This window comes from Sinohyriopsis cumingii, chromosome 11 (assembly GCF_028554795.1).
Source record: "Sinohyriopsis cumingii isolate HCF-2022 chromosome 11, ASM2855479v2, whole genome shotgun sequence".
Taxonomy (NCBI): Eukaryota; Metazoa; Mollusca; class Bivalvia; order Unionida; family Unionidae; genus Sinohyriopsis; species Sinohyriopsis cumingii.
The window spans coordinates 49,599,171-49,625,398 of record NC_142971.1 but is presented as its reverse complement, the minus strand read 5'-3'; the positions used below and the strand labels follow the sequence as shown (position 1 = coordinate 49,625,398).

The window sequence follows — 26,228 nt, the reverse complement described above, 5'->3', positions numbered from 1 at the left end:
GAGGTGGGCATTAACAAGAATTTCAAGATGGCTGCTATAAAGGCCATATAAGATGTCAAATCTGCATCATTTTCATTCCAGACCAACTAAGATGAAAGGAAGTCTTCTGTTGAAAATCCAATTGACAGCAGTTTCTATTTGGCAGGACTAGTGAAACAAGTTTTCAAGATGACTGCCATGGTAGCCATATTTGAAATGTGCACCTTTTTCATTTAAGGACCAACTAGATATCCTAATTAGTTTTCTGGATAAAACTCTATAAATTCTGTTTAAGGAGTAGCCATAACAAGATTAATTGTATTTTAAAAAATGCCAACACACGAAATATTGATCAAGAGATTTTACAATACATCCAATTTATTCAATCTCAGATAAGAATTTCAGGATATGGTACATGTTTGGTTAGTACTATCTGTAAACATTCTGTGAGAAGTTTAGTCCCTTGTACATTTATTATACAACATATCAGTATCAAATGTCTGACCTTATCAACATTCTGGGACTTTTTTTTAGCACATCTTGCCATAACATTCCAGCTTATACTGATCAGAAGTGAAAGTTTAATTATATCAGCTTTTTTCTGAGTGAATGTATCCTTTGTTAAATGGGTGCAGTTCTTGAGTTAATGTCATGTTAATTTTGTCTGAGAGAGCTAAGTAAACTGCTAACATAATAAAATATTTTGCTAAATTTCAGAGACTGCACAATGATTACAGAAAATATTTTTGCATGTAAAGCATGATAGCCCATAAAAGAAATGCCTGTTGATGCCATTCTTTTAAAGTAACAAATCAATGCAAGAAAGAAATTAGCAGTATTCAATTCTTCATTCTGAGTATGATTCTGTGTGAATAGATCCTTACAAGATACAATGAATCCCACATGTCTGTCCATTGGTGAGTGTACTATGGGAAGTTTTACTAATTCTGTGTTCATAAAGTTTTGCCCATTTGAAGAATCCTAATGTGTGAATAGCTTCCAGTGATTGCAATCTGGTAAAAGAAGTTCTGAGATTTTAAATGTTTAAACAAGTCAAAATATGAAGATGATAAAACCTTTATATTTGTACAATTTAACATAAAGATGTAAAGTTTGTTCGTGAGGATTATCTACTGCTAAAATCTTGGTAGAATATAAACACTCAACTCCCTCAAAGGAAATGATGATCTACTTTGTGAAGAGAATTTCAAGAAATTCAAGAGAAGACCATTTCTTCTTTTTAACTGCTATGTTGAAACCATCTTTCGTGCAACAAGATTTTCAAACTGGACACCGTTTTCATTTAGGACAAACGGGGGTGAATAACCCATGTCAATATGACAATTCATCCAACAGAATTTGTGATAAGATTTTCAATATGTTCATTGTGGCAGCCATATTAAATCTGGTGAAAACCCAATTCAATATGACATTCCATATAAGAGGAAGTGTGTTGAGAAGATTTTCATGGTGGCCATATTTGGGGTCAGTTGACAACAATTACCTCCTGGACCAACTAAATATCATAATCAGTCATTTGGTGAAATCCCAATGTTGATATGACTTACCATAGCAATAAAAATATTTCAAGATGGGTGCCATGGTGGCCATACCTGCCAGATTAGCACCATTTTCTTAGAGTACCAAACACATATCATAGGAAGTCTACTGGTGAAAACCAAAAATCAATGTGACTTTCCATCTAAGATTTACAAGATTGCTGCAGTAATGGCCATATTGGATTTCAGATAGGCACAATGTTTTATTTACAAATAACTAGACACCACAAAGATTTCATGGTGAAAACACCATGCTGATTTTAACTGTTTGTTCAGGAGGATTAGCAATAACAAGATTGTCAAGAGGACTGCAGTGGTGGCCATATTGAATGTCTGATCAGAACCATTTTCATGTAGAATCATCTTCTGGTGAAAGCTACATGTCTATATGACTTTGCATTCATAATGAGTAGTAATACCAAGATTTTAAAGACGGTTGCTATTCTCTACAGCCATACTGGACACCAGATTAACACAATTTTTATTTAGGACTGTCTTGACATCAGAAGAAGTATTTCAGTGAAAACCCCATGCTGATATGAGCATCCCTTTAGGAGGAGGAGCTATAACAAGAATTTCAATTGGATAATGTGTTAGCCATATTAGATATCAGTGAGGAACAATGTGGATGAATGTGCTTGTAAAGTTTCATGGCAATCCTGCAGTTAGATTAGGAGTAGCAATAACTAACTTGTGCCTAATGGACTGATGGATGCCAAATATTGGGCAAAAGGCCATCCCATAAGCACTTCTGGTCTCTGACCAGTACAGCTAAAAAGAAAACATTAATCTGCCATAATATAAAGATACGAGTCTCTCCATGGCAATGAAGCTTTCTTCTTTTTCACTGCTTAGCGTTGAAACCATCTCTGAAATTTTTGAGCAGACAAGAATTTAAAGATATTAGGAATCAGTCTGGCCCTATTTTCATTTGAGGTCAACAAGACAAAAAGAAGTCTTCTGATGAAAATCTACTTAAACACGATTTACCTTTCAGGAGTAGTAGCCACAACAAGGTTATCTAGATGGCTGCCATCATGGCCATAATGGATATCCAATCAGCAGTTTCCATTTATGACCTTCTATCATATTAAGTCTACAGTGAAAATCTCATTTTGATTTAACTTTCCATTTATGAGATAAAGTAATAACAAGATTTTCAAAACAGCCACTATGGCAGTCATATTGGACATCCAAGTGGAACCATTTTCAATTATGTCTGACTTGACACCATAAGAAGTCTTCACATGAAAACACACATGTTAATACAACTTTCTATTCAGAAGTAGTGACAACAAAAATATTTCATGATGGCTACCATGGTGGCCACATGGAACATCATACTGGCACAACTTTTGTTCAGTGAAATCCTATGTTGATATGTCTATCCATTCAGGAGTAGCAATAAGGGCTGCTGTGATGGTCATATTCAATGTCCAAGTAGCACCCTACTGATTCAGGACCAACAAAACATTGCAAGTCTTCTGGTTGAAAACCCCATATCAATATGTCTTTCCTTTCAGGAGGAGAAGCAATAATAACATTTTCAACTAACTGCCAATTTGGTGGCTATTCTGGACATCAGATCAGCACCATTTTCAAGGCAATTGGCCATGATTTTGTGCAAACAAAATGGACAGACAACAGCCAGTGGAAAATAGACCATCCCATGACCACTAGAGCTACAATGCAATAAGAAACTGTTAAGAAATAAATGAATAATAAACATGTCCAAATATGAAGCACACAAACAAAACAAAAATCTGGAGAACATAAATGTATACTACCATCTTCAACCCCCAGCCCCCATCACAAAACCTTATGAAACTTGTTTAATTATACAATTACCAATTACTGAGTTACCCAAATGTAACTTACACAACATATATTGTTTCTTTAGAGCTTGTGAGAACTTACCATATGTCATGAGTCCCACAATCAACAAAAAAAGGTCCATATTTATGTATTTTCCCTGATTTTTCCTGAGTGAAGAATGTCACTTGCAGTCAGTGCAAAGCAGTGCTAAAGTCTAAACAAAAAATATGTCACAGAATAAGGCAAAAAATAACTTGGCTTCGCCTTAGAACGATTTGGTCATTATTGCCATACTTGCATACAACGTTACCTGGGGTGGATAATTGTTTTTCTTGGTAAGCAACTGAACTAGCATGTATCTCATCATAGATTGCTTGCGGCGAGAGACACTAAAAGCATGGTATGCACAGGTATTCTACCCTTACCATACTCACTCTCCTGTAGATTTAAGGCAAGTTTTTGTTTTCTAACTGACACACTAGTCTTTGGATCTTGTCAAGGGGTAAACATTCTCCATTTTTTGTTCTCCAGCCATAGGGGTAGGTGTTACATTTGTATTTTATTTGATATGTGAAGCATATTCAGTTTTTAATGTCGTATTGTGATATTATGCCTACCAAGCGGATCTAAAATGTTAACTTTTGAATTGTTACAAATTGCTATTAGGGGTTTAATTTAGTAGCATGTATCTACAGATTTTAATTCCATACATGTTATTATGACCAGTTTGGTTTTATTGTAGCTGTCTGTACCTGTCTGTACGTATGTCTATATGTATGTCTGTGCGCATGGTGGATCCATGAAGGGTGGGTATGGCCAATACAAGTGTGCCAACTTAGGAGAACTGTGTGCTGTCAGTGTGTATGTGTGTGCGGGTATATAAGGCTTTCTGTCTGGCTGTCTGTGTGTCTATATGGATATGGAAGATGATGTAACCATCAAGGCCATACGAAGACGAAACCGCTAATTTGTAAACTTGTGCGCATGGTGGATCCATGAAGAGTGTGTGCAGCTGATACAAGCATGGGCGAACCTAAGAAGTCAGGAGAACTGTGTGTGGTTTGTCACTGGACACATTTGCAAGTTTTTACAAATATTTATGCATCATACAGCTGTACAAATGACTTAGTCATATGTTTGTTTCAATTGAGTACAAATGGGGCATTTTCACTACATGAGATTATTTGAATCTCACTTACATTACATGAGATTATTTGAATCTCACTTAAATTACATGACATTACATGAGATTATTTGAATCTTATTTCATGAGATTATTTTAATCCCGATTTCATTATATGACATTACATGAGATTATTTGAATCTCACTTCCATTACGTGAAATTATACAAATCATACCATCATACATTTGAATATATGACTCATTTTTTGTTTTCCTATTTGTGAATGTTTGGATAGAGTAATTGAATGAGATGTATGTTTTGAGATTGAAAGAAACACTGTATTTGTAGTATATATATATATATATATATATATATATATATATATATATATATATATATATATATATATATATATATATAATTCATATCATAAACTTCCATCTTTCATCACATGGTGTTGTGTTGTCATTTGATCCAAACATACATTCAGGTCTATATTATTACAAAATAAAATGTTCACAAGTTTAATCTCCTGGCTTTTGCGCTGTCAAAGCAAATGGGCATGATTTAATTGCATAATGTAAGTTTAGTTTTAGTGCATCTGAACTTATAAATAATGTGCTAGATTCATCAGAAATAAAGGAAATGCATGTGCATAAGGAACTTAATGTAGTGATGCCTTGTAACGTTTGCCAAATCCATCAACAAAAATAAATCAGAAACCTTTGCAACAAATCAGGGTCATGTTACAAGGTGAAGTGGGTGAAATATTCACCATCATCCATGAAATTGTGCTTAATCATGCCAGGAAAGCGAAAGTGTGTAGATCTGAAAGGGAAAAGGTACCTACATCCATCTCCATTTTTCCGCATATATATTCTGACCAAAAGAGTAAAATGTTTTTTTTGTACTAGATAACCAGTTTGGTATGCATAAAACAGTTAACTGTTTCCAAAAACAGGTAAATGTTGTGCTTTCAAGTCAACTTTTGTGCTAGTACAGTAGCTTCTAAGTTCATATGCCCTCAATTATGCATCAAATTAAGGCTTTACCATCAACAATACAATGATGAAACCCTAGGGGGTGAGTGAAATCCTAAGCTTTGTCAATTACCAACTCTAATACTGCACTGAAGTTTTAAGACTAAAAGTCTGAAGAGATTAATGATTGTATCCAATATTTCAGCTGAAAATACAATGAAATTTAATTATTGGTTTCCAGGGTGCTTTTTGTTTTTAATCAGTTAAAAGTTTCCAAATCAGTTACACATTTTCGAGGTACTTATATAATGGCATAACAAAGTTATAAAGCAGCTATGACAGTTTAAGAAAGTTTAAAATATTTTCATAAGGAATGAATAATTTTGCTATATTTAAAACTATATGACTTGTAGAGCCTGAAAATACCGGTTGTGGATGAAATTATTCTGCCATGATAAAATCTGACCTTAACTCACTTTTCCCTATTTTCTCATCACTTGACCCAATAACCTAAGATGATGAAACTACTTCATGTCAAAATGTTAGTCTAGCTTGACCCATGCAATTGTTTTGATGATGTGAATCATATTTAATAATAATGATCAAAGCTGATTTACACTACAAAAACCCTATTAGTAATTATACAATTGTTTTAACAAGCATCAACTAGTTGTCACCTCAGCTAGCTGTACATATCCCAATCTGAATAACAGGCTACATCCCAGCAAAATTCTGTTCAGGCAGATATCTTAAGATATGATTCGAAATCCTTTATTTAAATATTGCCTTAATCCAATGTTATTGTAGGTAACATTCATGCCAAAAACACTCACTTATCACATGGATTACAAAGTTTATGTCAAACAGCTTTGCAGATCTCTCTCCAAGATCCATACTAATTTGCTGATCTCTCTCCAAGATCCATACAATGGACCTTGCCATCTTGACCAACTTTAACACTGAATTGCAAGTCCAGAAGTGCCGTGAAAATGTCAAAATCATTTTTAATTTCCTGAATTAATCATTTCATATCACGGTATTACTAGCATGACAACAATTCAAAACTACTGGTGTCAAAGCATTATCAGTGTCTTGTAAATTTAAGACAAGTGTCATATCCAATTCATATTGATTCTATTGATTCAGAAAACGTCACCTAACAAAGCATCGATTTTGTTGAAATTCAGTAATAAACTGCATCGATTTAGCATTCTGTCCATCAGAAAACAAAGGCAATTCTTACACTCTATTTAACTTGAAATGTTTGCACTCTGTATGCCTAACTATCACCCTTTAATAATATTAAAGTACAATCTGCACTGAAAATAACCCTTATTTCTGTTCTATACTGCACTATAACAATATGTACACAGGATTTCAAATTTCTATGAGGTCTAATAAATAACAGCCACAAAATAACCTTGTCTAGAATTTGATCTAAGTTGGATTATTTACCAATGTCAAACTCCTCAGTACACCTGGGAATACTCACCTGTAATTTAGGTACAGACACACTTTCCAGCCCAATCCCTTGAATACAATATAATTCATTTGAGAAGAAACATAAAACGCCCTTAATGCTTCAGAACTGTAAGATGTTGGAACAAATTTTGTCTGAATATAATGAACATGCAACCAGGGATTCCGGTGTTTACCACAACACAGACTACCTGGCCCCTAATAGCATGCAGATATATCTCCATTTTCAGCAATAATAAATCTGAGATCACAAGAAGACTTGCTTTGGACAAGTTCTCAATCAAAGAGTTGTTTCTCCCACTCCAATAATCTCCATAAAAGTACTGCTTGACCCCTCTTCTTCCACCCACATCTGTAAAATGACCTCTGAAAATTGTAATTTGATTGATATTTGGATAGCCATTTGAAGACATCTGGTTAAAGATAAGTCATTGACTGCAATACATCCTGTACTTATCTGTTCAAACAACAACCAGAGAAAGGTTAAGCAGGTTTGTACAATCTTCCACACAATTAAATTCCACTTTCATACAGACTGACCCACTTGTCAAGTCAGGTTGTCAGGTTAAAATCAAATATGCCTGAGGCTTGTAATGAGGGTTGTTCAATGCACTGATTTCAAGTGGGTTTCCCCTCCCCCTTCCCAACTGCAAACCTTTTGGGTATTGCAAAAGAAATTCTCTTTTGTTGGTGCAGTGATTCTTATTGAAGTACTACAAACAACCAATCAAAGAAAATGAGAGATATGGTATATTATAATGATGTGTGTCAATACCATGGCAATTACATGTAATTATAGGGGTCTCATTACGGATTTTACCAGAGGGTCAGAGTGAGCTTCTAATATTTTCTAGGGGTGAGTACTGCCAGGAAAAAATGTATTGCAATATATTGCAATATGGCATGTCTGTACTGCAATACATACCAATACATACTGGTCATTGATAGCATTTATGACTTTAATGTTGATTTTGCATATTTTGTACTGCAATAATGAGCAAGCAATTTCCTTGCATTTAATAAAATATGAAGAAGAAAATGAAACCATCTTGCTTTTAATTCCACCAAAACACCCAGTAACTAATAATCACATCACTTGTTTAGACAACAATAAATATATCAACATGTGAAAACTTCTACAAGCAAGAAACAAAATACAGGAAAAGAGTTACAGAATTATTTGCCTGATTAGAAAGTCTTCAAATCAAAATGGTCTAAAGATTCATTTCTTGCAGTACAGTCATGACAAGGGATAAACACAAGAAAAACTAAACATAATCACAAATTATCACATTGATAAATATCCTACTTTGATTAGACAAATGATTAATATAGTAAATTAATAAAATCAGCGATTCCAAACCTTTCTTGGTTTGAACCTGAAATACTAATTACTTAACAGGCAGCAGCAATAAAATCACAGAAGAGCCTAATTTGGATGACTAGACTATCAATGCTGTTGTTGTTGTAGGGTTTAACGCCATTTTTCAGCACACGATAGGCTATACATGGCGGCCAGTATTAATGGTGGAGGAAGAACCCCGGAAGGAACCACCGACCCACGAGAATCTACTGGCAAGCTTTCTCACATACCCACATTGGCCGAATCCGAGACTCAAACCCATGCAGACAGAGGTGAGATGGCAGTGATCCGTAACGGAAAGTGCTTTAGACCACTTGACCACTTGGGGCCCCTACTAGATTATCAAAATTAAACTAATAATATAATTTGATCACTAATGTAACTACCCCTTGTTTTCATCTATGACTTGGCAGCACTGTCAATTTTCTCCAATAAAAGAAAGAACACAAAATATTTAATGTGACTACATAAAACAAAGTCTTTTACAACTGGACAAAATTGGAAGATGTCAGCTTATTTAGCTGTCTTTGAAACAAAGAATTAGCAAATTAACATTTTTCTAGAGAAACTTGTTTATGTGTCCTAGCCTTCTTAGGTGAATCAATCAAGTCCAGATTTCATTGTGTTTACAAAGGAGATATTAAGGTACAGTCATGTAAATACATTATATCTGAGATAATTAGGTGGCACAACATATTGTGGATCAAGCACCAATGCAATGTTAAAAGAATTTTTGTTTGATACAACACTGTACGGCTGCAAATCATAAACAATGAAACTCGCAATGGCATGAGTGATAGCTGTGGACCTTGGTGATGAAGATTTGTATTTAGTCTTTGCACCTAGCATATCTGCAATCTTTGGTTATCGATTTGAAACAATACATATACTTTTAGTGGAACCTTCAGCTGTTGCATCAGAGGTTGTATCACTCTGTGGCACAGTACTTTCAGAAAGTACTAATGGATGGTGATGCCGTAAATGAGTCAGGATGTTTGTCATACTGCCTTCATGCTTGATTTCTGTTTTCCACATATTACACACAGCGACAGTTTTGTCAATTGTATTAGTGCTAAACTCCCTTTTTCATGAAAAATTATTTCAAACAAAACTCTTCACACTTGGGTTCTTCACTAGCTCATATGCAGAAGCCACCATTTTAGTAACTAAGTTAAGCCTAATAAAAGACATTGGTGTGCTCAAAGCTAGTTCCAGATGTTCTAATGTTGGTGAAGAAAAAAATAGCAGTATTATTATACATGTATCATGATATATCGTTTCAGGCATTTTGTATTTTCAAGGAAATATATATCAAAAGGTCATCAAAGAATATCAGATAACTTGAAGTTGTCTTAGGTATGTAGGGGGGTGAGTGGTTGACAGACAGACAGACAGACAGAGACAAACAGACTGTTTGGTATGTAGACAGACTGACCACACTTCAAGAAAACATCCTTTTGCTTCAAAGTCCTATGAGCATGGAAATGCTGGACATTGTATGGCATACCGCAGAACTGTTCTACATATGCCCACTGTGAAAATGCACGTTCTTATTTCCCTCTTTGCAAGTTTTTCTCTGCACACCTGGTAAACCATAAGATCCAGTGCCTGGTCATATCTTAACCACTGATTGTTTCTTGGTCATATTAAGTCAAATGTCTGTTGGACTTTTTTTCTTTGATTCCACAACCATCACTTCCCTCTGTTTATCAACACAAATGGAGAATTTACTAAATTAACCTCAGATGGGTTGAAATATCACATTAATATTAAACCTATGCTTTTAAAACAATTATGTAATCCAGTAAACATTAGGAAGGCATCTGATGTAAACCTGAGCCATGATTGCTATTGGCTATCAGTACTTGGTAGCAGGCTACTAACAATGGGATTAATTATGGGGTGACAATGGTTAATTAGCATGCATACCATGTAGTAGGTGACAGGTAGGGTAAGAATTAGCAACATTTCAACATTACTGAATTTTTTTGTCACAACAGTTCATGGACCTGTTGGCAGCTCTGACCTGTTTCACAATGAACATTTATCAGATGTCATGAAATTTCGACAGTGGGTCAGTTGGGCAAAGAAATGACAATTGGTAGTAACCAATGTATAAATAAAAACCCTACATTTATCTTAAACTATCTAAAAAGCAATATTCCAAAGAATGTGTGTGGTTGTGTGGGACAGTAACAAGCTGTGTAAAAGAAGGCTGTATTTACTGCATTACTAGAATTAGTAAAGTAAATAAAACCAACATCACTTACATCTTGGTCCTAGTGAACAGAGTACGTAAACTGGAAAGGTGATGCAGTAAATTCCCTCAAAATTATGACCTTCCTTCTGTATCCAGCCTGTTTCTGGTGTCACTTTACTCTCATTATTCACATACAACTTATCTCCCTTTGCTGGCCTTTTTTGAAGCTGGCCCAACCGTTACACAGCCATCCCTTGGCCAAATGAAAGGAGTGATTGAAAGGTAACATTTGTCTTCTCTTTCTACTTGATGACACATTATCTGCAGCAATTGGGGACGATAGAGTCATCTGGTGTAATGGCTGGGTCAACTGGTGAGAACCTAACTTGTCATGTACACTGGAGACAAACAGATGAAATCAGGATGGGCCTGATATGTCAAATTAACCATTTCTGATATAATCTAAGCCATATTCATATTTTATGTCATGATAGTTTGGCTCCAGGAACAAGTATTAATTAGTAACTGGGACTGAGTGGTTATGACTGGATTTAAACAACACAAAAGTCCACATGCAATATTTCATACCAAAAAAAACCCAAATGTAACTAAAGTCTGTGCCTTTTTATATACTTCAATTGTTTTCTTAAATATTACTGGTTTATTCTGAATTTAAAAAACAGATTCAAAACAATTCACCTGATAATAATGATTACCCCATAAAAAAGGACTAGAGGTAATTCCCTCACATGGAGAATGTCAGAACAAGATAGTTCATGTGGGTTTTTTTTTCTGAATAAAAGATCAAAGCGATGTATGTCACTGCTCTTTCTTGCTCCAGCCTTATCAAAAGAATGTAATACTGAAGTAAATTTGTCACCTGTGAAGTTATGCTGGACCCAGTTTAAAGTGACATCTCAGTTGGGTATAGCATATGTCAAGTAACTATTGCACAATAAAAGAATGAGCTGCTGTCCAATCTGATAACCTAGGTAAGTGTCAATATTTACCTAACTGCATGTTTACAGGTACAACTTTGATGGCCCACACTTTGTGAAACTGTGCGGGTCACCTAGACTCTTTCAGTTGTGTAACATGTGCAACTTTTAAAAAATGTTCACAAAGTTTTAATTAAATATTTCAGTCAACTCAAATGTATTTTTGTCAATTACCATATATTTGTTTAGGAAGAAAATCAAACCTCAGATTTAAAATCTAAATAGTTATGCCAACTGGACACGGAAAACTTCAGATGTGATGACGAATCACCATTTAATATAACTATTTTAAATCTGATTTTTTTTTCTTCCAAAACAAAATCATAGCAATTAGCAGAATATGTTTATATAGGTCGTGAAATATTTAATATAACAAATGTATTAAGAAACTAAAAATGGACCCAATCTTTCATTTAAAATAAAGATATATTTTTGATAATCAAAAATTTAGGATCAATTTAAATGAAAGATTAAGTCAATGATGCTGATGAGTATTAAAGCATTTTGTACTGACTTTTAACCTTTAGAAATTAATGGAGAATATTGCAGACTCCTGCACAACCACATACCAATTAAATTTTAATGTCAGTCTAGTACATGTACTATACTTTTCATGGAGTGCCGGATTAAGGCCTTCATGGGCCCAAAGCACTCAAAATATTATGGTTCCCCCCCACCAATGTGAAACTAAAATAAAAAGCAATATTAAAAGCTAAAAAGGAAAAAAATACCAGTTCTTCCATCATTCCAAATCAAAATACTCACATGCAGATCGAAATGGTCACATGTAATTCATTCAATTTTATCTTCAACAATTTGAATTTTTTCTAGTGCCCCTGTTGGGCTGGTGCACTAAGCATATGCTTAGTGTGTGGGTGATCCGGCACTGTTTTCATTCCTTCTTACAAGAATCAGGTTTACAATTATGTAATTTGTTGTAAGAGAAAAAAACAAAAACTCCAAACCCATAGTTCATTCTTAGCAGAATTCACTGACACATTAATCATTTACTGAGGGTGTGACCCTTTTCTAAGTTTTGCAAAAAACCAGTCTCGAAATCCCCCAGTATACTTGGCATAATCTTGCAGTTACAATCTGTGATGGTTTTCCAAAGATCTGATCAAAAAAATTTCACGCACATTCTTCAGAGTTCTGTTGAAACCCTGTCTTAACAATGATGCTTACCTGATATAGCTGCCCCTTTTTCTTCCTGCTAAATCCATACTTGTGGATGACCTTCACTGTGTGCCAATGGTTACTACGTTATTCCACAGCCAGACATAATTAACATTAGCATGTGACCAAGCCAAGATGTAGCCATTAACTAAACACACATATATATATATAGATATATTGTACTCTAAATTTTTCCAGCAGGATAACTGTAATAATGATAATGAAATCCTTGCTATTTTTGTCCTAGAATAACAGGCTAATTTATACAAACACTACCACTGATAAAGACACCTCTTCCCAGCATCCTGTTGCACTTTTATTGCTTATATAAGGTGTGAACATAAAATACTGTATCACAAACCAGTAATAAACCATACAGAAAGCACAATAGAAATATTCCTTCAGAATTATGGCACCTTAGTGAAGGTCAGTCTGACAAACTAATACATAATCTCCCTTCAAAGAACGAATAGGTCCTCCTATGCCATGGTGCTCCACCTACTCTCACACCGCAAATGAAACTGCCAAAATTCAGCCAAGCTTGCACCCTAGCTGAACACTGATTACAATCCAGACAATATATCTGGCAGCAGAATTATACCTGCATTTTTCATAAGTCTCTGTACTGTCACTTTCACTTGGTTAACATGTAACCATTTAGCTCAGAGAATCAAGTCGTATACGACCTTTAACAGCTTCTTGCTTCTGGCTCCATTAGCAATCTCAAAATATATGGAATGAGCAAGTCAATAATATTGAACCGCCACATAGTAGTTGAGAAGACTGGTTGCCATTATGGGAACAATAATCAATACACCCACCACTTAATACACACCGGCTGGCCAGCTGCTGCAACAATAATATAAATACAGCCTTCCCACCCTCCCTTCCTCATGCCTCATCTGATGCAGCCTGCAGAATAAACAATATACATACCTATGGCCAGGATTAATCCAATTTACATCTGAACTTTGAATTCTCTTGAAACACAAAAGTGAAATCCTTATGACTGGAGACCAAAAACACAAACCTAAAAGAGATGGTGAATTATGAAAATCTATCACTGTCCTTTCCTGAGGCTGTCATATTTATTATATTCCCTCAAAACTATGGGCTAGTAAACCAATGGAATCTTGTTATGCCAATAATCTTCATAGATATAAATTTATATAAGATGTAAAGACTTAATTATGGAATTATCTTCAAACTGAATGAACTTCTGATATATGCAGTATAGCTGAAATATGTAAAACAATGTGGACTGCTCTAGTGCCTAAAGTGGTTAGAGAGTCCATCACAGATGCAGGAGGCCACTGATTCAAACCCCAGGAGAGTCAATAGAGAGACTTATAAAAATGGTACTATCAGCTGCCTCACTTGGCCTTCAACATTAAGAGGTTAGTGTTAGGGCTAGTCAGCCTGGTGCCGGGATAATGTGACTGGGTGGGACATGATTCCAGTGCTAGACATCACTATAAACTGCCACACTGCAGATGTTGTAGCGATATGACTCAAATTGCTAATGCTACATTAAAAATCCCAAAACACAAACACACTGAGACAATGTGACTAATAATAATTACTGGTTTAGTTAATAATCACTTATATATCGGGTCCAACTACAAACTGCACAGACAAAGATCTGCCATCACGTAATCACCTAGTAGATCTGGGTCTATTTAGCTTGCTAGGAATAATCAGCAGAACAAACAAAATCGACCCTGATATGTTGGTGCATTATGTGAGGGAGGATTAGGGCCTATGCTGTTTTGTAGTTGTATCCTACTTAAAAGCAAGAATAGATGGTATGTAATGACCTTCGTTTTAACCTTATTAACTGCAGGCAAAAATACAACAACTATCAGCGGCAACCCTGGCAGTCAGAAGAGCTGACTATATTCATGTAAAATTTCACCACATATTATGTCAAGTGTATAGAGTGATGTGATACATTGTTTGATCCATTTTGGGGGAAAACAATCCACTATGCAATGCAATGTGCTTTTGGCCATCTTAAATTATATGCACACAAAAGACCCACAATCTACGAAGTGCTAACAAATGTTTACATTCTGACACAAGTTGATGCTCAATTGACCATTCAGATATAAGAAAGTAAACTAATACTGGATGAATTAAAAATGGTCAATATTTGTGTCGGACATTTGTAAATCCAAAAGTTATATATACAAGTTTGACAATATTAGGATAAGAGTAACAACAGAGCAAATTAGAACACATGGTTTGGCTGTTGGTGTGGTAACATATTCACTTTGCATGTCTGAGGTTTGGGGTTTCATTCAGTTATGACACATGAGGGGTAAGGGGTTGGTCATTATTGGCGATTTACCTGAACCATTCAGCACACATTACTGATTTTATGGAAAATGAGTATAATGAGTAAATTTTAAGTATGTGAATAAAATACAGACTGGTCCTCCAATAAGGTGGCCAAAATATGCTGCTGAGATACGAGGACAAAACAAACCAATCTCTAGGCATGATTCAAGTGTCAATCATGGCCATGTTGCTACATCTTTACTTGCCTAATGGCATTTATCACAACAAAATGGCCATATAAACATAGGAGTTAATATGGCAAGATGTCCATTGTCTCCTTGTCGATATGACTCCTCAGCATGAAGTGCAATAATAAAAAATTCCTAAGATGGCACTGCTGTACAAGTAAATGATTTTCAGCCAATATCAAGGTCCACATGATCAAATTGCATTTTTCAGCCAATATCAAGGTCCACATGATCAAATTATAATTTGCCTTTATCCACACCACTAGTAATTATCTACCATGTTTATCCATATTCAAGTTTCATTGTCTTCAATTCAGTTGTGTACCATATCCATACACATCAAGGCATCTTTGCTCCTCACATGTAATACAACTGAGTGTCCTGATCTTTTTTACTTCTGACATAAATACAATGGTTAGAGTGTCACTGAAAGATAAATTTTGCTTCAAACCATTTTCACCAAACTCAAATTTATGCACTGAAAGATTATATTTCAACAAGGAAAGCACATGTATTGAATCGGGGGCCCCAAGTGGCCGAGTGGTTTAAAGTGCTCACCATTATGGATCACTGCCATCTCAACTCTGTCTGCGTGAGTTCGAGTCACAGGCTCGGCTAACATGGGTACGTGAGAAAGCCTCCCAGTAGCTTCTCGAGGGTCAGTTCTTCCCAGGGTTTTCCAGGATTCTTCCTCCACCAATTATACTGGCCGCCATGTATAGCCTATCATGTGCTGAAAAATGGTGTTAAACCCTACAACAACTACAACAATGTACAGAATCAAATGCAACAAAAAAATTAACCAAGGTTACATTTTCAAAGGTCTTTTCAAGTCTAAATGCTGCTGTTTATCATTCATGAACTTCACCACTCTTCTGATTTATTAAAAAGCTATCTGACACAAGCAGTTCTTTGAAATAATCAAGAAGTTTGGTTTATATGATTTAGAATTAAGAGCTGCCATTCCTTAATTCAGTCAATGAAGTCACTTGTAACTCGTTCTTTTTGAGGAGTACTCCAAAAGTAGTGGTGTGATACTGAAATGTGTCAAATTCTGAGTAAGCATTGAACATTAAAATTGAATACATTGTACATTACAATTTTAGTAGTCAAGCCAGCAAGGTTTAATGTGAAGGGTCACTTCGACCTTTTCTCAGGTCAGATCTAAAAACAACATATTCACATGGCACACAAATTGATTCAAGAGGGAATGAAGAGAGGCAAACTTGCTTTTTTAAGTGGATCTGTGAAGAAAATGTCTTTATAGATAAAAACAAGACTGGTGATTATTGGTGATCAGCTGGATCACTCAAATACTCTGTGTGAACCTGGGCTGAAGACAATCAGACTGAGCACGGTGTTGACTTCTTATGTTTACAATGGTGGTGTCATCAAATCTTGTGTTCCAGCTTTCAAATGAAACTGGTTGACTAATGGATGTTGCCAAAGAACATGGATTAATTTGTACACAAGCGAAAAATTGCAGGGTTTCAAGTCAGACTGGGGAAATTACATCAATGTTATCAGTTTTAATAGAACTGAACGATGTTTAGGACCAATAATTAAGGGATCAGGGAATCAAGTATACATCCTTATTATGAATAATACATAAAGGATTAGGACCTCAAGTACACATTCTTATTATGAATGATACGTAAAGGATCAGGGAATCAAGTATGCATTCTTACTATGAATGATATATAAAGGGATTAGGGCATCAAGTATGCATCCTTACTATGAATAATACATAAAGGGATCAGGGCATCAAGTACACAACCTTACTATCAATGATACATAAAGGATCAGGGAATCAAGTACACATTCTTACTATGAATGATACATGAAGGATCAGGGAATCAAGTATGCATTCTTACTATGAATGATACATACAAGATCAGGACATTAAGTACATATCTTTACTACGAATGATACATAAACAGATCAGGACCTCAAGTGTGCATCCTTACAATGTATGATACATAAAAGGATCAGGGTATCAAGTACACATCCTTACAATGAATGATACATAAAGGGATCAGGGCATCAAGTACACATCCTTACTATGAATGATACATAAAGGGATCAGGGCATCAAGTACACATCCTTACTATGAATGATACATAAAGGGATCAGGGCATCAAGTACATATCCTTACTATCAATGATACATAAAGGGATCTGGGCATCAAGTACACATCCTTACTATCAAAGATACATAAAGGGATCAGGGCATCAAGTATGCATCCTTACTATGAATGATACATAAAGGAACAGGGCATCAAGTACACATCCTTACTACCAATGATACATAAAGGGATCAAGGCATCAAGTACACATCCTTACTATGAATAATACAAATAATACATAAAGGGATCAGGGCATCAAGTATGCATCCTTGCTATGAATGATACATAAAGGAACAGGGCATCAAGTACACATCCTTACTACCAATGATACATAAAGGGATCAGGGCATCAAGTATGCATCCTTGCTATGAGTGATACATAAAGGGATCAGGGCTGAATGATACATAAAGGGATCAGGGCATCAAGTATGCATCCTTGCTATGAATGATACATAAAGGGATCTGGGCATCAAGTACACATCCTTACTATCAATGATACATAAAGGGATCTGGGCATCAAGTATACATCCTTACTATGAATGATACATAAAGGGATCAGGGCATCAAGTACACATCCTTACTATGAATGATACATAAAGGGATCAGGGCATCAAGTACACATCCTTGCTATCAAAGATACATAAAGGGATCAGGGCATCAAGTACATATCCTTGCTATCAAAGATACATAAAGGGATCAGGGCATCAAGTACATATCCTTGCTATCAAAGATGCATAAAGGGATCAGGGCATCAAGTACACATCCTTACTATCAAAGATACATATTAGGGCATCAAGTACACAACCTTACTATGAATGATACATAAAGGGATCAGGGCATCAAGTACACATCCTTACTATGAATGATACATAAAGGGATCAGGGCATCAAGTATGCATCCTTACTATCAATGATACATAAAGGGATCAGGGCATCAAGTACATATCCTTACTATGAATGATACATAAAGGGATCAGGGCATCAAGTACACATCCTTACTATCAATGATACATAAAGGGATCAGGGCATCAAGTACACATCCTTACTATCAAAGATACATAAAGGGATCAGGACATCAAGTATGCATCCTTGCTATGAATGATACATAAAGGAACAGGGCATCAAGTACACATCCTTACTACCAATGATACATAAAGGGATCAAGGCATCAAGTACACATCCTTACTATGAATGATACATAAAGGGATCAGGGCACCAAGTATGCATCCTTGCTATGAATGATCCTTGCTATCAAAGATGCATAAAGGGATCAGGGCATCAAGTACATATCCTTGCTATCAAAGATACATAAAGGGATCAGGGCATCAAGTACATATCCTTACTATGAATGATACATAAAGGGATCAGGGCATCAAGTACACATCCTTACTATGAATGATACATAAAGGGATCAGGGCATCAAGTACATATCCTTACTATCAATGATACATAAAGGGATCTGGGCATCAAGTACACATCCTTACTATCAAAGATACATAAAGGGATCAGGGCATCAAGTATGCATCCTTACTATGAATGATACATAAAGGAACAGGGCATCAAGTACACATCCTTACTACCAATGATACATAAAGGGATCAAGGCATCAAGTACACATCCTTACTATGAATAATACAAATAATACATAAAGGGATCAGGGCATCAAGTATGCATCCTTGCTATGAATGATACATAAAGGAACAGGGCATCAAGTACACATCCTTACTACCAATGATACATAAAGGGATCAGGGCATCAAGTATGCATCCTTGCTATGAGTGATACATAAAGGGATCAGGGCTGAATGATACATAAAAGGAATCAGGGCATCAAGTATGCATCCTTGCTATGAATGATACATAAAGGGATCTGGGCATCAAGTACACATCCTTACTATCAATGATACATAAAGGGATCTGGGCATCAAGTATACATCCTTACTATGAATGATACATAAAGGGATCAGGGCATCAAGTACACATCCTTACTATGAATGATACATAAAGGGATCAGGGCATCAAGTACACATCCTTGCTATCAAAGATACATAAAGGGATCAGGGCATCAAGTACATATCCTTGCTATCAAAGATACATAAAGGGATCAGGGCATCAAGTACATATCCTTGCTATCAAAGATGCATAAAGGGATCAGGGCATCAAGTACACATCCTTACTATCAAAGATACATATTAGGGCATCAAGTACACAACCTTACTATGAATGATACATAAAGGGATCAGGGCATCAAGTACACATCCTTACTATGAATGATACATAAAGGGATCAGGGCATCAAGTATGCATCCTTACTATCAATGATACATAAAGGGATCAGGGCATCAAGTACATATCCTTACTATGAATGATACATAAAGGGATCAGGGCATCAAGTACACATCCTTACTATCAATGATACATAAAGGGATCAGGGCATCAAGTACACATCCTTACTATCAAAGATACATAAAGGGATCAGGACATCAAGTATGCATCCTTGCTATGAATGATACATAAAGGAACAGGGCATCAAGTACACATCCTTACTACCAATGATACATAAAGGGATCAAGGCATCAAGTACACATCCTTACTATGAATGATACATAAAGGGATCAGGGCATCAAGTATGCATCCTTGCTATGAATGATCCTTGCTATCAAAGATGCATAAAGGGATCAGGGCATCAAGTACATATCCTTGCTATCAAAGATACATAAAGGGATCAGGGCATCAAGTACACATCCTTACTATCAAAGATACATAAAGGGATCAGGGCATCAAGTATGTATTCTTACAATGAATGATACATAAAGGGATCAGGGCATCAAGTATGCATCCTTGCTATGAATGATAAGTAAAATTATCTGGCTCTCAAGTTTTACATGTCAACTGGAGAATCAGTTACTCAACTGCTATAGCATCAGACATATAATCCAAGGGTCACAGGTTCAAAACACACTCAGGCTGGCTCCCTCAATGTATCCCTTGTAAAGGAACTTAGCTCACATAATAATAATGGATAAAAAATGTCATTAAAACCCAAACTGAAACTTTACATATCAACTTTGTCTTGAGCACTCAAAATAACAACATTACGAAGATGTAAAAAAAAATCCTGTTTGTACGAGAACAGTCTGACTGTTATACATGGGGCAATATTTATGTAGAGTCCATAATTATGCCTGTATGAGAACAATTTGAGTCATGTGATAATATTTATGTATAATCCATAATTATGCCTGTATGAGAACAATTTGAGTCATGTGATAATATTTATGTATAGTTCATAATTATGCCTGTATGAAAACAATTTGCTACTCATGTGGCAATATTTGTGTGGAGTCCATAATTAATTATGTTACAAGTGAAATGTACTGAATTTTTACAATATCTGTCTGAAGAATAAAGTCATTATAAAATGGAAAATATCGGACAACAATTCAGCCAACCCACCATACTGCCAAAGCCTTGTGCTATTTGTCATCCCTAATTTAACAATTAAGCCCAATTCCTGAATATGAAACTGAGTGGGCAGGAGGCATCAATAATGCATTGATTGAACAAAGCAAAAGTGACACACAGATACTGCAAACAACTGGCATTTACAAAATCTGACTGCATCTTTGTATTATGATCCTCATTTATTGCTATTAAACTGCATGCCACTTTACAGAGAAAGGGAGAATTTATTATTTCCATGGGAAAATGATAGACAGAAAATAATTAAAATTTTGAATTAAATCATTTTGATAAACAACATTTGAAAATACAAGTGAAATCAGAGAAAAAAAACTTGCAACTAGACTCGAATCAGTTCATTGCAGTCCATGTCAATTAACCACTATGAACATGCAAGTGACAAACATATTTCCAAATGTAAAATGCAATCCATTCAATACACTGTAAAAGACTTCGACAAAAAACTTTTCTGGGTATGAATATTAGCTAACTGAGACATTTAAATCAATAAATTTGTACATACTCTCATATTTAAATAATTATATTAAGATATGCATGGGTGAAAAAGATGTAATTATCATTGTTTTTCCAACAACTACAGTGAATGCTTAATGGAATTGAGCAAAATTAGCCAAAAAGATTCTAGGCTTCCACACTGATGTGGTAAACTGGCATTGTTAGGACATGGCAGTCCCCCCTCTCCTTGGAGGTGTTCATGCCAGGAGCCATACAACTGACCCTGCTGTGAGGCCACATTTTATTGAAGAATGTTCCAAGAAGGCTGCATCACAATACTGCCTAAAAACATCAATGTAAGGTACTGAATTACATGTAACACAATTATAACTGGTTCTCATAAGGAAATTAAGAAGCAAATGTAAAAGCATGCTACACAGTATATGGGATACATGATCATGCTGGTGTTACAAGTGGGCAGGCAGTAAACTGGTGCTTTATTGTTAGGGGTCTGCAGTAAACTAATGTGCTTTATTGTGAGAGGTAGGTAGTATACTAACTGCTTTATTGTGACAAGTAGGCAGTAAACTGATGTGCTTTATAGCAAGGAACCATTGTATTTGCACACTTGTGGTATTATATTGGGGTAGACAGTAAATTGGTGTCAAACTGATGTTTTAATGTGAGGAACCATGGTATTCACACACCTGTGGTATTAAATGGGCGTAGACAGTAAACTGATGTTTTATGGTGAGGGACCATTGTATTCACAAGCCAGTGGTATTATATAGGAATAGACAGTAAACTGATGTTTTAAAGTGAGGAACCATCGTATTCACAAGCCTGTAGTATTATATGGGGGCAGACAGCACACTGATGTTTTATACTGAGGGACCATTGTATTCACAAGCCTGTGGTATTATATGGGGGAAGACAGCACACTGATGTTTTATACTGAGGATCCATTGTATTCACAAGCCTGTAGTGTTATATGGGGGAAGACAGCACATTGATTTTTTACGCTGAGGGACCATTGTATTCACAAGCCTGTAGTATTATATGGGGGAAGACAGCAAACTGATTTTTTATAGTGAGGATCCATTGTATTCACAAGCCTGTAGTATTATATGGGGGAAGACAGCACACTGATGTTTTATAGTGAGGGACCATTGTATTCACAAGCCTGTAGTATTATATGGGGGAAGACAGTAAACTGATGTTTTATACTGAGGAACCATTGTATTCACAAGCCTGTAGTATTATATGGGGAAAGACAGTAAACTGATTTTTTATGCTGAGGGACCATTGTATTCACAAACCTGTGGTATTATATGGGGGAAGACAGCACACTGATGTTTTATAGTGAGGGACCATTGTATTCACAAGCCTGTAGTATTATATGGGGGAAGACAGTAAACTGATGTTTTATGCTGAGGAACCATTGTATTCACAAGCCTGTAGTGTTATATGGGGGAAGACAGCACACTGATTTTTTATACTGAGGGACCATTGTATTCACAAGCCTGTAGTATTATATAGGGGAAGACAGCAAACTGATTTTTTATAGTGAGGATCCATTGTATTCACAAGCCTGTAGTATTATATGGGGGAAGACAGCACACTCATGTTTTATGCTGAGGAACCATTGTATTCACAAGCCTGTAGTATTATACGGGGAAAGACAGTAAACTGATTTTTTTTATGCTGAGGGACCATTGTATTCACAAGTCTGTGGTATTATATGGGGGAAGACAGCACACTGATGTTTTATAGTGAGGGACCATTGTATTCACAAGCCAGTGGTATTATATGGGGAAAGACAGCAAACTGATTTTTTATGCTGAGGGACCATTGTATATGTATACCTCAGTGGTGCTAAAAGCTGGTAAAATAATGTACTTTATAGAAAGGGGCTAGTGTATGCACATGCCTCTGTTGTATTATGGGGATAGGCAGTGCCTTATAGTGATAGGACTCTTATACACATGCCTTATTCTTCTGCAGATTTTACTAAATGGAGATAATTGTCAACATTATCTTTACCCTCTTTTTATCAAGCATCAAAAATTCTGATGGAAAAAAATGGATTCCTTATAGATCATTTGGTGCCACAAAAAGGCTGCAATCCCGCTCTAAATGGACCAAAATCCCAAAATACATGTAAAATATTTTAAAATTATGCAGAATTCCCAATTTCAACAAACTTACTCCTGAGAAGTACATTTCCAACTGATTACTTTTTCCTTAAATAATGGTAGGTTCCATTCCCAATCACAAAAATCTGGAAAAATGTCTCAAAATCCAATCTTCTGCTGCTGGATTAAGAGCTGGATCAATACAACATTCCTGATTTTGTCTGCAGAGCTTGTTGAGTGCAAATTTATGTTTTTCATGACCTCCTGTACTGGAGATAAGGTAACATGTGGAGGCTGGTAAACACTACAGGTCAAAATTGTGGATGATCCTGAACTTTCTCATTACACTTGCTCCTCTTCCTCCCCCTCTAGCAGTCCATAGCACAGAGTGCAGTCAGGCTCAGAATGGGGGAGACTTAATACAATTTTCCAGTAAATACAATACACTTTTTCAGAGTGATTTTTTTTGTTGTTGTGGTGTTTAATACCATTTTTCAGGACACGATAGGCTATACATGGCAGCCAGTATTAATGGTGGAGGAAGAACCCAGGAAAACCTCGGAAAGAACCACCGACTCACAAGAAGCTACTGGCAAGCTTTCTCACATACCGACACTGGCTGAATCCGAGACTCGAACCAGCTCTGACAGAGGTGAGATGGCAGTGATCTGTAATGGAGAGCGCTTTAGACCACTTGGCCACTCAGTGTGAAAATTGAGAAATGTTACCATTTTATGCAAAATCAACAAGCAATTTTAAACAAAGACCCTTTTTGAAAATTATTCTCAGTCCACTCAAGGGGAGGACTACACAGAAGTATTTTCAAACTTAGCAAGTTGATAGTGAAGGAATGAAAATCCATAAAATACCCAACTAGTAGTAGTGGTAGTCAGTCGTAATTTTTTGGAGTCCAAAATTCTCATGAAAGTACTATTTTTGAACTATGAGGGGTCCCCATAATTAAGCTTAGTAGTGAGCGAGTGTGGTGGTGGACCAAAATGTCTTGCTATACCATCATTCGTAGTGTTTAACAAATACACTCTTCAAGTAACTTTGTAAAAAAAAATTAAAGGATAAGTGTTTAACTTTTTATTTTCTCAATAAAACATTATGCATAACTACAAGAACTACCTAGAAACAGACTTAAAATAACATTAATGAGTAGGAATAAATTTACCAAAAGTTGCACTGATAGTATTATGTCAATAAAAACAGTACTGTATATATTTGCTTATAAGCTGTGTCAAACTGCAACAAAGATCCTGATCTGCCATAGCATAATGCATCTCCGATAAGGCTCTATGTTGTTTGTTTTACTGATTACTCCTAAAAACTGCACAGACATAGACTTGTCAGTGCACTGTACAATGACAAATCTGGGACTGTCAAGTTTGCAGTTGGATTCACCTTAAAATCAAGTACATGTATATACAGCAATACCCAAGTGATGAGTACATGTATTAAAGCACTAATACCAGAGTGATGAATTATTCATCTTGTTTTCTGACTAATCTGATAACCATTATTCTGGATTCTATTGAGGCCTCTATACCTGTAGACGGGGGCCCCGAGTGGCGCATGGTCTAAAGCATTCTCCATTACGGATCACTGCCATCTCACCTCTGTCTATGTGGGTTCGAGTCTCGGATTCAGCTAATGTTGGTATGTGAGAAAGCTTGCCAGTAGGTTGGTGGTTCTATCCGGTGTTTTCCCAGGATCTTCCTCCACCATTAATACTGGCCGTCATGTATAGCCTATTGTGTGCTGAAAAATGGCATTAAACCCTACAACAACAACAATAACAACATCCCAGTAGACATTTATGAAAGATTACAAGCAGGTTTTCTATCATGCTTTCAAGAACAACAGTGTTCCTGTTGCTGCCTCAAATTCTCAACCATGGAACCACAGTCCATGGGTATAGTCACCTGGGAAATATGAAAGAGAAAGTTCAAGGGCAAATCACAAGTGTGAATGGTATCCTGAACATGCATGTCTACTAAATGTCAACATGGGCTGCTGCAGTCATTGGATCACCGTACAGATGACAGTATATGACAGTATACTATATCAACATGGACTGCTGCAGTCATTGGATCATTGTACAGATGACAGTATACTATATCAACATGGACTGTTGCAGTCACTGGATCACTGTACAGATGACATTATACTATATCAACATGGACTGCTGCAGTCACTGGATCACTGTACAGATGACAGTATACTAAATAAACATGGGCTGCTGCAGTCACTGGATCACTGTACAGATGACAGTATACTATATCAACATGGGCTGCTGCAGTCATGGGATATGGGATCACTGTACAGATGACAGTATACTATATCAACATGGGCTGCTGCAGTCACTGGATCACTGTACAGATGACAGTATATGACAGTATACTATATCAACATGGACTGCTGCAGTCACTGGATCACTGTACAGATGACAGTATACTATATCAACATGGGCCGCTGCAGTCACAGGATCACTGTACAGATGACAGTATACTATATCAACATGGGCTGCTGCAGTCACTGGATCACTGTACAGATGACAGTATACTATATCAACATGCGCTGCTGCAGTCATTGGATAACTGTACAGACGACAGTATACTATATCAACATGGGCTGCTGCAGTCACTGGATCACTGTACAGATGACAGTATACTATATCAATATGGACTGCTGCAGTCATTGGGTAACTGTACAAATGACAGCATAGCTCACTCCGAATAACTTGAAGGAAATAATAGTCTTAACAGACAGACTGATAATTACAATTCTGAGGGAAGATCACAATGATATAATCCTGGATTGTAACAGTTAATGGTAAATTTTTTAGTA

At 36.2% G+C, this 26,228-nt stretch overlaps 1 protein-coding gene across 7 annotated transcripts in view; it reads right to left on the bottom strand.

Annotated features, from left to right (window-relative positions):
• The window catches only part of LOC149788420 (IQ motif and SEC7 domain-containing protein 1-like), a 237,157-nt gene that overhangs the window by 84,939 nt on the left and 125,990 nt on the right, over positions 1–26,228 (bottom strand). Inside the window, exon 1 of one of the 7 annotated variants that reach the window (XM_089974395.1) lies at positions 12,683–12,892. The exons of the other annotated variants lie outside the window; for them this stretch is intronic. Coding sequence (XP_089830521.1) covers positions 12,683–12,720 — 38 coding nt within the window. The 5' untranslated portion in view covers positions 12,721–12,892. Of the gene's footprint in view, positions 1–12,682; positions 12,893–26,228 lie in introns of those variants that run through there. 7 annotated transcript variants of the gene reach the window in all.